The sequence below is a fragment of the Nerophis ophidion genome, linkage group LG09, assembly GCF_033978795.1.
Source record: "Nerophis ophidion isolate RoL-2023_Sa linkage group LG09, RoL_Noph_v1.0, whole genome shotgun sequence".
NCBI lineage: Eukaryota > Metazoa > Chordata > Actinopteri > Syngnathiformes > Syngnathidae > Nerophis > Nerophis ophidion.
In genome coordinates, this window is record NC_084619.1 from 57,182,363 (window position 1) to 57,194,862 (window position 12,500).

At 39.9% G+C, this 12,500-nt stretch overlaps 1 protein-coding gene across 2 annotated transcripts in view; it reads left to right on the forward strand.

The window, feature by feature from the left end:
• Positions 1 to 12,500, forward strand: part of LOC133559502 (potassium voltage-gated channel subfamily KQT member 5-like) — a 241,718-nt gene that overhangs the window by 159,074 nt on the left and 70,144 nt on the right. For both annotated transcript variants that reach the window (XM_061911321.1, XM_061911322.1), the window contains exon 8: positions 3,048 to 3,142. In XM_061911321.1, coding sequence (XP_061767305.1) covers positions 3,048 to 3,142 — 95 coding nt within the window. The remainder of the gene's footprint in view (positions 1 to 3,047; positions 3,143 to 12,500) is intronic.

Sequence of the window (12,500 nt, forward strand, 5' to 3'; positions counted from 1 at the left end):
ATTTCAATTATTTGAAATTGCATACAGGGAAGAAAATTAAGAGCTATTCAGTAGGATTTAAGGTCCAAGCTATTGAATACCGGTATGCTAAAAAGAACAGTAAGCAGATATGTTTTATTAATATACCTGTGGAGCCGACGGTCCGACAGACAGGCAGGGCACGCTGTTGCCCGGCCCAAGATGGCGGCGAGGAGACGCCGAGCGAGCAGAGAGGAGGAGCGAAAGAGCGACCTGGACTGAGGTTTTATTGAAAATTAAACAAAGTCAAACTGCTCAAGCCATGTCCTACCTTGGTGGTCTTGGGAACCCGCAAGACGACGGCTTTAGACCGTCACAATACCGTAGCTGCGTGTGTTGAATATGAGTCATTAAATGACTCCCGCCTCCTGGTGGCAGAGGGCGCTAGTGATCCTTCTTGCGACTATTCTGCTGCAGAAGAAGTGAAATGAGTGACGTGATTGTGCTGGGACGGATATGACGTGGTGGGTACACGACGGACTTTTGCTGGCTATGTAAACAACCGGGCTGAAATAAAGCATGTTCCAGTCCTAAATACCCAGTGTATTATTTATACAATAACACTTCATGGTGCCAGCGGTTGGATAAAGAGATCACCCACGGAGCAGAACGGGAGGGGGAGTTGTCCGAGGGTAATTCTGTCGTCGCCCGCACTGGAGGAGCCGAGCTAACTGATAGCAGTTTTCTAAACTGGACTTTCAATCGAAACAGGAGGTAATAAAGGAAGATATCTATCGAGACAGAGAGACATTTAAAACGGAAGAAAGATAAGGAAGACTTCTATGCACAAGTTATCGATGCTTTTGATCAGAAGGAGCTGCGCATGGATTTAATTTATAAGTAAAGGTAAGACCATAATAAAGTTTTTTTAATCAAATGTGCTTTTCATGATGTATCCTTACGTCACACTCAAATTTTTACTGCATGCCTTTGATAAGTGCCGGAGTGAGAAGAGGTTTTAAATTAATTAGCGCCCTGGCGGTTATTCAAGGAAATACGGTAATTGTATTTCAGTATCTAAAGAAGCGCAATATAAGTGCGATGTATTATAAATAGTGACAGTAGTAGTTGAAAAATTAGTATTAGTATTAATAATATTAGTTATTATTCATGTGAAGGCTTAAACATTAACGACATACAGTATTCACATTTATTTTGATACCTTACATTCAGTGTGTGTGTGTGTGTGTGTGTGTGTGTGCGTATGTGTGTGTGTGTGTGTGTGTGTGTGTGTGTCGTCCTCTGCCTCTCTTTCTCCTGCAAGCTCATAAATCTTTTCCCCGGCAGGTGAAAAGAATCTTGGGAGCAGACTTATTGTGTTTAAATGTGATGAAGGCGCTCACCTGACACTCCTTCATCACACACACATTTCTCCATACCGCCACCCTCAGTGTGTTTAGGCCCGTTGTGTGCTGCGGGGGCGGGAAATTACCGCTGTCAGCACGCCGCCAACGCTGATGTAGCAGCGGCAGCTGGTCCATTTTGACTAATTAGCCATCAGTGGTAGCTTTTAAAACAGGACGATATGAAGACCAAATGACTCCAAAGCGGCATCAAAGTGACCTGCTCCTGCCAGCTGATTGTCGGCGGTGTTCCCGCCCCCCCCCCCCTCCATGTCGTGGTTCCGCGAGGGCATTCTGGACTTGTCACTAGCCGGGCGCCATTGGTGTGTGTTCACACATGCTGCAAAAGGCACACTGCATGACGCAATATGACCAGGGGGGCGGGCTGCCTGGATGGCCTGCAGATTTTTGATTCCCATTTGGCGCCGTTCAGCATCACAGTTGTTGTTTGTTTGTAAGGTAGCAGGATTACACGAAAAACTACTGAAACTTTCCAGCAAAACTTTGCGGGGAGAGAGTGTGAGGTGTTTGTTCACTGGAAAATCCACCAAAAATGTGCCTTGTAACCATTTGTTTACTTTTACAAAGACATTTTAAATCGTTTAATATAATCCAAGTTTTGTAGTCAATCAGAAATATCCATCCGTTTTCTACCGTTTGTTCCTTTTGGGGTCGCGCGGGGGGGTGCTAAAGTCTATCCCAGCTGCACTGGGGCGGGATCCGGGGTACACCCTGGACAAGTCGCCAGCAGCTAAAATGCGGCAGACATGGATAAGTGTGAAGAGAGTGTTTTGCTTTTTTTCTCTCATGCATTGTAATACTGGATTTCATTTTTTTTTATAGTGTTTGGATGTTTTTTTTATAACACTGTTATGTGTGACCAGGCGTGTTGGCTTTTTGTGCTGGTTGCATTGATTTTGTTTTGCGCAATGAGTAAGGAAGGTTGTTGGGATTGGGTCATATAAGTTAATACTGTGCTGTATGCAGTTCAAACTTGATCTTACACATTTGTAGCAATCAGTCGGTCAGATATACCCCCCCCAAAAAATGACTCCTTACTAAACATGTGATGTCTTGCGGGCCAAACTGAAAACGCCGCACACCCCTGGTTGAAGGATTCGATATGAAAAGTGAGGCCAAGACCTCCGACGCGGCTGCCGGCTGGTGACATAGTCAGGACGCCGTGATTCACGTCACATGATCACATTCCCTTTTGCCTCACCACCTCTTTGCCATTGCCCCTCTGTGTCGTCTTTGTGTGTGTGTGTTTGTGTCATGTGGTCCTCCACCAGGCGGCTTGGCGTCTGTACTCCACTGACGGCGCTCGTCCCTACCTCCGAGCCACCTGGCATCACTACCAACGCGCCCTCCCCCCCTTCAGGCATGTATCCCCACCACCCCAACCCACTCTTCACCCACCACCGCCTCCTCCTTCCGACAACCCGGACCCCCCTCCACACACACACAAACACACACACACACACACACACAAACGGTTCATCAACAGTACTGCCATCCCAAAAGAACCTAATCAGCTTTTTCTCTTTGTTCCTCCTCTCACTACTTCAACTCCATCACCTTGTGACCCCTCCCCCTTCCCCCCACCCCTTCCCTCATTCCCCCCTTTGGCCCTGTTTTCCGTTTTCAATCATGACCTCATCCCTCCTCTCTCGACTCTGCACGTAGTGTGTCTGGCGTAGTTACGCTGCCGATGAGAACTCGGTTTCCATTGCTACCTGGAAGCCTCATTTGAAGGCGTTGCATACCTGCAGCCCCGCCAAGTAGGTGACCTCACTTACTGACTTACAAACATGGCCGCTGCTGCTCAAAGCCCATCCTTTCGCCTCACGTCTGCTCCTCAGCTGCCGCCGCTCGGCACAGGCCCGTCTTCTTACACCTCCATCTTTTCACCTCGTGACGACTCTTCACCCTTCCCGTCTCTGGCTTCTTGGGCCACGCATGCGCCACTCTTCCCGCCATTTCGCCAGGGACGCCCTTCTCACGTATCACAACTTTGGGAACGTCCGCACGTTCGACAAAGAACTACTTAGAAAGCCGTGCTTGGAGCAAAAATGTTGTCGTTTCTGTACAGATCATACTATTATTTTGGTTACCTTAAAGGCCTACTGAAATGAGATTTTCTTATTTAAACGGGGATAGCAGGTCCATTCTATGTGTCATACTTGATCATTTCGCGATATTGCCATATTTTTGCTGAAAGGATTTAGTAGAGAACATCCACGGTAAAGTTTGCAACTTTTGGTGCTGATAAAAAAGCCTGTACCGGAAGTAGCAGACGATATGCGCGTGACGTCACGGGTTGTAGAGCTCCTCGCCTCCTCACATTGTTTACAATCATGGCCACCAGCAGCGAGAGCGATTCGGACCGAGAAAGCGTCAATTTACCCATTAATTTGAGCCAGCATGAAAGATTCGTGGATGAGGAAAGTGAGAGTGGAGGACTGGAAAAAAAAAAAAGAATATACAGTGGGAGCGATTCAGATGTTATTAGACACATTTACTAGGATAATTCTGGAGAATCCCTTTTCTGCTTATTGTGTTACTAGTGTTTTAGTGAGATTATATGGTTGTACCTGTACAACCTGAAGGTCGGCCCCGCATAGCTCGGTTGGTAGAGTGGCTGCGCCAGCAACTTGAGGGTTGCAGGTTCGATTCCCGCTTCGCCATCCTAGTCACTGCTGTTGTGTCCTTGGGCAAGACACTTTACCCACCTGCTCCTAGTGCCACCCACACTGGTTTAAAAATAACTTAGATATTGGGTTTCACTATGTAAAGCACTTTGAGTCACTAGAGAAAAGCGCTATATAAATATAATTCACTTCACTTCACCTTTTTTTGTTCCTGGGACGGCGTGGGGCAGTGGGAGGGTTGCCATGCACAACCCGAGGGTCCCTGGTTCAAATCCCACCTAGTACCAACCTCGTCACGTCCGTTGTGTCCTGAGCAAGACACTTCACCCTTGCTCCTGATGGGTGCTGGTTGGCGCCTTGATTGGCAGCTCCCTCCATCAGTGTGTGAATGTGTGTGTGAATGGGTAAATGTGGAAGTAGTGTCAAAGCGCTTTGAGTACCTTGAAGGTAGAAAAGCGCTATACAAGTACAACCCATTTAGCACCAGTCGACGGATGGTGGCGATGCCCATCTCTGCCCTTCGCAAGGGAACCACTTCGAAACACGATCTTTCGAAATGATCGCTGCATAATACACTGCACTTTGTGTGTGTGGTCCAATCCAACCGTGTTTGCTTGACCGCTCTGTTCCTTAGTAAAGCTTCACCGTCATCTTTCGGGAATGTAAACAATGAAACACCGGCTGTGTTTGTGTTGCTAAAGCCGGCCGCAATACACCGCTTCCCACCTACAGCTTTCTTCTTTGATGTCTCCATTGTTCATTGAAGAAATTGAGATAGATTCAGCAACACAGATGTCCAGAATACTGTGGAATTTGGCGATGAAAACAGACGACTTATAGCTGGGAACAATGCTGGAACAAAATGTCCTCTACAATGCGTGACATCATGTGCACGTGTCATCATACCGAGACGTTTCAGCAGGATATTTCGGCGCAAAATTAAAAATAGGAATTTAGTAAACTAACCCGGCCGTATTGACATATGTTGCAATGTTAATATTTCATCATTGATATATAAACTATCAGACTGTGTGGTCGGTAGTAGTGGGTTTCAGTAGGCCTTTAACAACTCTAAATACCTTAGTGGCCACATGCGTGGACAGCACCTTTTAGCTCTTATTTCCAAAATTGTGTACACTACTGAATTGGGGTCTTATGGCCACTTACGTGGACACTTATTCTGCCATCTGGTGGTGTCAGAAGATTATAACATACAATGGAATTTGGGAAAATAAGTGTAAAAAAAAAATGTGCATGTCATTAGACATGAAGTACACGTTTGTGTACTTATGGACTAAGTACCTCATATGAAAAAGAGGATTTTTAGTTTTTATTCTAATTAGGGTCCAATAAGCCCAAATAGCAAAGAGAAATAAATAAAAGCATGTAAACAAACAGCTTGGGCCTTAAGAGGTTAAATAGCTAACCTGTGCGTGACAACACAACACGCTAGGGCTTGAGTCATTAGGCACTTAACCATTCAATATGATTCCGATTCCTGGGGCGACAATTCCATTCGCTGAGTAGGTTAAGCTACGCCATGAGCAACATCACAAATGTAATAAAGTATAATATGACTTACTTGTCCATTGTCAACCTGATCCTACTTAAAGTAGTTGTTTTTGTTTTTCATTCTTTATTTTTCTATTATAATAGAATAGAAGGCTAAGCTGGCTACACAACAACTCGAGCCAACATAAATAATGTATCATTCACACACTTCATAGCTACTGTTATTGCTTATGGTTTCATTGTCTCCTCCATTGCTGTAAATAGATTTTAAATCAATTAATAGTTTTTTTAAAAATCAATTAAAATGCATTTACAATTTTTTTAATGATAACAATCACTTTTAAAAATACGTTTTTGGGCCATCTCTCATCGACCAGAATGAGCTTTTTTGAAAAAGTTTCATTACGATTATTATACTAAACAATATGTGGTAATAATTGTAATAATCGAGAATCGACCAGAATGAGTTGTGTTGAATCGATTATGGATCCATTATCGATTCAACACAATTCTCGATTATTACCACATATTGTTTAGTATAATAATTGTAATGAAACTTTTTCAAAAAAGCTCATTCTGGTCGATGAGAGATGGCCCAAAAACGTATTTTTAAAAGTGATTGTTATCATTAAAAAAATTGTAAATGCATTTTAATTGATTTTAAAAAAAAATATTAATCGATTTAAAATCTATTTACAGCAATGGCGGAGACAATGAAACCGTAAGCAATAACGGTAGCTATGAAGTGTGTGAATGATACATTATTTATGTTGGCTCGAGTTGTTGTGTAGCTAGCTTAGCCTTCTATTCCATTACTATATAAAAAAATAAAGAATGAAAAACAAAAAAAACAACAAAAAAAACTACTTACATTTGACAATGGACAAGTAAGTCATATAATACGTTATTACGTTTGCGATGTTGCTCCTAGCGTAGCTTATAGCCTTCAGCCTCTATTGTTTACAGCGGAGGTATTTACATGATATATATTGGAGATTGAAGATGGCCTAAAAACTTGTTTTTAAAATTGATTATCGTTAAAAAAATGTTTGAATGCATTTTAATTTATTTTTTAAAAACTATTCATCCATTTCAAATCTATTTACGGCAATAAAGGAGACAATGAAACGGTAAGCAATAACGGTAGCTTTGAAGTGTGTGAATGATACATTATTTATGTTGGCTCGAGTTGTTGTGTAGCTAGCTTAGCCTTCTACTCTATTACTATAGAAAAATAAAGAATGAAAAACAAAAAAAACTACTTTAAGTAGGATCAGTGGATCCAGTGTTTGACAATGGACGAGTAAGTCATATAATACGTTATTACATTTGCGGTTTGTTGCTTCTTGCGTAGCTTATAGCCGTCAGACTCTATTGTTTACAGCTGAGTTATTTACATGATATATATTGGAGATTGAAGATGGCCTACTAATGTACTTTTAAAATTGATTGTTATCATTAAAAAAATGTTTAAATGCACTTTAATTGATTTTTTAAAAACTATTCATCGATTTCAAATCTATTTACGGCAATGGAGGAGACAATGAAACGGTAAGCAATAACGGTAGCTTTGTAGTGTGTGAATGATACATTATTTATGTTGGCTCGAGTTGTTGTGTAGCTAGCTTAGCCTTCTATTCTATTACTATAGAAAAATAAAGAATGAAAAACTAAAAAAAAAAAAAAACTACTACTTTAAGTAGGATCAGTGGATCCAGTGTTTGACAATGGACAAGTAAGTCATATAATACGTTATTACGTTTGCGATGTTGCTCCTAGCATAGCTTATAGCCTTCAGTTTGTATTGTTTACAGCGGAGTTATTTACATGATATATATTGGAGATTGAAGATGGCCTAAAAACGTCTTTTTAAAATTGATTATCGTTAAAAAAATGTTTAAATGTATTTTAATTGATTTTTTAAAAACTATTCATCGATTTCAAATCTATTTACGGCAATGGAGGAGACACTGAAACGGTAAGCAATAACGGTAGCTTTGAAGTGTGTGAATTATACATTATTTATGTTGGCTCGAGTTGTTGTGTAGCTAGCTTAGCCTTCTATTCTATTATTATAGAAAAATAAAGAATGAAAAATATGATCAGTTTGACAATGGACCATTAAGTCATATAATACGTTATGTTGTTGCTCCTGGCGTAACTTAACCTACTCTGTGGCCTAGTGGTTGGAGCAGGGGTAGGGAACCTATGGCTCTAGAGCCAAATGTGGCTCTTTTGATGACTGCATCTGGCTCTCAGGTAAATCTGAGCTGACATTGCTTGACACGATAAGTAATGAATGATTCCGCTGGTAATCGCAGTGTTAAAAATAATGTTCAAATTATAAAACATTCTCATGCATTTTAATTCAACCATCCATTTTCTATCGCGCCTGTTCAAGAAGTATTATATTTATTATTGGTTAGCTTTAGAATAACAATGTTATTAAAAAGAATAAGACTTATTATACTCTAAATATGTTGGTCTTAAAAATGCAAGTTGTAAGTGTTAAATATTATATTGCTCTCACGGAAATACATTTTGAAATATTTGGCTTTCATGGCTCTCTCAGCCAAAAGGGTTCCCGACCCCTGGGTTAGAGTGTCCGCCCTGAGATCGGTAGGTTGCGAGTTCCAACCAAGTCATACCAAAGACTATAAAAATGGGACCCGTTACCTCCCTGCTTGGCACTCAGCATCAAGTGTTGGAATTGGGGGTTAAATCACCAAAAATGATTCCCGGGCGCGGCCACCGCTGCTGCTCACTGCTCCCCTCACCTCCCAGGGGTGAACAAGAGAATGTGTTAAATGCAGAGGACACATTTCACCACACCTAGTGTGTGTGTGACAATCATTGGTACTTTAACTTTATAGCCTTCAGCCTTTATTGTTTACAGCGGAATTATTTACATGATATATAATGGAAAATATTTCTATTGTCAATATATATGTTTTCAAAACAGACGGCTCGTGGCGGTCACCAAGGTCCATCATGTGCAATGAAAGCAAAAAAGCTAAAAAACTACGAAACATTTCTGCCGAGCGAGGGGCGAAAGCTCACTCAGTGTGAGCGGGCGTGGTGTGGAGAGGTTGATTTGCATCTAATTAACCACCCCGTCTCTCCAAACTGAACTGTTTTGAAAGGGAGAAAAAAATGGCTTGAAAATAGTTCCACAAAATATATGCACATTTTTCACCAACGAACCATCATTATGTGTTCTGTTAGACCACAGGGAAATGTTTTAAATTTAGAAGAAAAAAAAACATGATATGACCCTTTTATATAGAAATGCATAATGAATAATACTGATCATTTGCAGGATTATTTCTACAACCATAAAATGGATAATGACGTTGACATATTTACTTTATTATTGTTATGTCTTTATAACTGACCCTCAATAGCATCCATACATGAATATTGTTATTTGTTTGTATATTAATATATTTACATTATTGGTGCCCTCCATCATACTGACAACTGTCTCTCCTTACCTCTCCCGATACAACTCTTTTACTTGTGATACCATACTGAACCTTGAGCATTTATATTATGTGAAAATGATCAAATAAGATTGGTAGGTATGAAAAACAATAACCTATTTATTTGTGACCGGCTGGAATTGACTTAGGCTCTCTTCAAGTTGAAATGGAGTGGTATTTTATTTCAAACTAATGACACAATACATTGAATGGTGCAGGCATGTTTTTTTTTTTTCTGAATACTTTCTAATACCCTTTTGCCTTGGACACTGTGCACCTGTCAGTAATTTGTAACTATAATTATTTGATAATTGTTTATATTGACAAATGTGCTGTTCTAGACTGCAATATTGCTCAATGAGAGTATTTAAACGTATGTCCAGCTTGTGGGCTATTGAGTGCTTAGCTGTTGTGTAGCTGCTGGGCACGAGCATGTTTACCTTTTGTAAATGACTAAAATTGAAGAAGAGACCAACCTTATAGTATATCTACATAAGGTAACCAAAATATTTACGTCTATCAGAATGTCCCTGTATATTTACACATCGCTGCAAACTCTCCCTATCTCATAAACAAATTATAATGGGACTGTATGTGAGCGCAGCTGGAGAGATGAGTGTAGCGACATTGTCGAGTGTTCGGATCCCGCTAGATCACGGGCGTCAAACTCGAGGCCCGGGGGCCAGATTTGGCCTGTGTCATTATTTTTATTAGGCCCTCGAAAGGCTGGAAATGACATGCGTCATTAAAGTACTTTATATTTTCTTACTAAATGTATTATTTTTTTCTATTTTTAAGAAAAAAATACCTGTACTCAATGCAATCGCATATTTCTTAAACATAAATATTATAATGTAACAAATGTATCGTCATGCATTCAAACAATGTTTTTGTTCAACTAGAAATAAATACTTTTTATTTCCTAGAATTATGATTTCAACGCAAATTCTTCATCAAATCGTCAAATTTAATAAATGGATTTTACAGTGACTTACAGCATTTTACTGTACATGAAAAACAGTACCACTGATTTTTTTACCATAAAATGCTGGCAACTGGGCTGCCATTTTTTTACTGAAAAAAAACGGTGGTACTGTTCTGCTATTTTACAATAGTACACGGTAAAATCTACAGTTGTCGTTTTTACGCTAAAATCTGGCAGCTAAATTGGCAGAATTTTACTGTAAGAATGCAGTTTTATATTTACAGTAAAAAAACACCGTAACATTCAATTGACTGAGCTGCCAGTTTTGTACCGTGCAAAACAGATGTACTGTTTTTTTCCCCATTTACAGTAACATACTGAATAAAACACTATAAATTTTTACGGTAAAATTTTTGCGACTGAGCTGCCAGTTTTTTTACTGTAAAAAAAAACAGTGGTACTATTCTGCTATTTTACAATAGTACACGGTAAAATCTACAGTTTTCGTTTTTACGTTAAATCCGGCAGCTAAATTGCCAGAAGTTTACTGTAAAAATGCAGTTTTATATTTACAGTAAAAAAAAAAACACTAACTTTCCATTGACTGAGCTGCCAGTTTTGTACCGTGCAAAACAGATCTACTGTTTTTTCCCATTTATAGTAACATGCTGAGAAAAAACACTGTAAATTTTTACCGTAAAATTTTTGCGCCTGAGCTGCCAGTTTTTTACTGTAAAACAAATGGTGGTACTGTTCTGCTGTATTACAATAGTACACGGTAAAATCTACAGTTGTCGTTTTTACGCTAAAATCCCGCAGCTAAATTGCCAGAATTTTACTGTAAAAGTGCAGTTTTATATTTACAGTAAAAAAAAAACACCGTAACATTCCATTGACTGAGCTGCCAGTTTTGTACCGTGCAAAACAGATTTACTGTTTTTCCCATTTACAGTAACATGCTGAAAAAACATTATACATTTTTACGGTAAAATTTTTGCGACTGAGCTGCCAATTTTTTACTGTAAAAAAAAAACGGTGGTACTATTCTGCTATTTTACAAAAGTACACGGCAAAATCTACAGTTGTCGTTTTTACGGTAAAATCCGGCAGCGAAATTGCCAGAATTTTACTGTAAAAATGCAGTTTTATATTTACAGTAAAAAAAAAACACTAACATTCCATTGACTGAGCTGCCAGTTTTGCAACATGCAAAACAGTGGTACTGTTTTTCCCATTTACAGTAACATGCTGAAAAAAACCACTGTAAATTTTTACAGTAAAATTTTGCGACTGACCTGTCAGTTTTTTTTTACTGTAAACTCGACCCCCTTTTTTAACATTGTTATACATAAAAAAAAACAAATCATCAAATGCGTAGGCATCTGTGTAATCGGAGTAGTATAGATGGGTGGTTGAGTGGCCGTGCCAGCAACTTGACGGTTCCAGGTTCGACCCCCGCTTCCGCCATCAGATAGATAGCTGGATAGATGGATAGATAGATGGATAGATAATACTTTAATGATTCCTTTGGGAGAGTTTCTTTAAGAAAATTAAAATTCCAGCAGCAGTGTACAGAGTTGAGATCAATTTAAAAAGTAAAAAGTAAATAATGGGGGTATAAATGGAAACAAAATAGAAAAATAGTACAATAAAAATCAGTCACTGCCGTTGTGTCCTTGGGCGATACACTTTACCCACCTGCTCCCAGTGCCACTCACACTGGTTTAAAATGTAACTTAGATATTGGGTTTCACTGTGTAAAAGCGCTTTGAGTCATTAGAGAAAAGCGCTATATAAATATAATTCACTTCACTAATCATATAACTCACTGTTAGAAGTGGCCCTCTGAGGGCAAACATAACTGTGATGTGGCCCTCAATTAAAACGAGTTTGACAACCCCTGCTTTAGATTGTCTATAGCCACCAAATAACCAACAAAAAATCAAGCGACTTTTTCTGGTCCTATTGAACCAAAAAAAAAAATAACGCAGGTATCGCTCTTTTCAACGAGCAGCGGGTGCTGTGCTGAAATCCAGCAAATCTCGCGTCCGTTGCAATCACATGCACATGCGTGACGGCCAACTATCCAAATCGAACTTGCCCCAAATAGATTGCAGTCCTGTGGGGGGAAAACACTGAATAACCACAATGTTACATCTCTAAATGAGCATTATTTTCCTTGCCCGGGCAGAGTTTCTGTCTGCATATTCTGCACATGTGCCTAATGAAGTGGCCAAAGCAGTAAGAGTAATTCAAGTCAGACCAGAAGCGAGAACACCAGACAAAGATGTGCTGTGTTGACTACAACTTATTATGTTCAGCTAGCACATATTAGCTTTGGCGCTCCCTTTGTTGTTTTGGACTGTGTTTTTTTTTTTCACCCCGCAAGCGTTCCACGCGAGGCCTCGTCCACACGCAACATCCTCGCCCTGATACCTCCGCCGGTTCCCACGCCTTTCCACTCTTCTCCTTGTGCACGGTTCACAGCTTGCATGCGTTACTTTCTTGGCCTTCTTAGCGGAAAGTTCTCTTGGTAGAGGCAATTTTTTAATCCTCTGGAAGACTGACT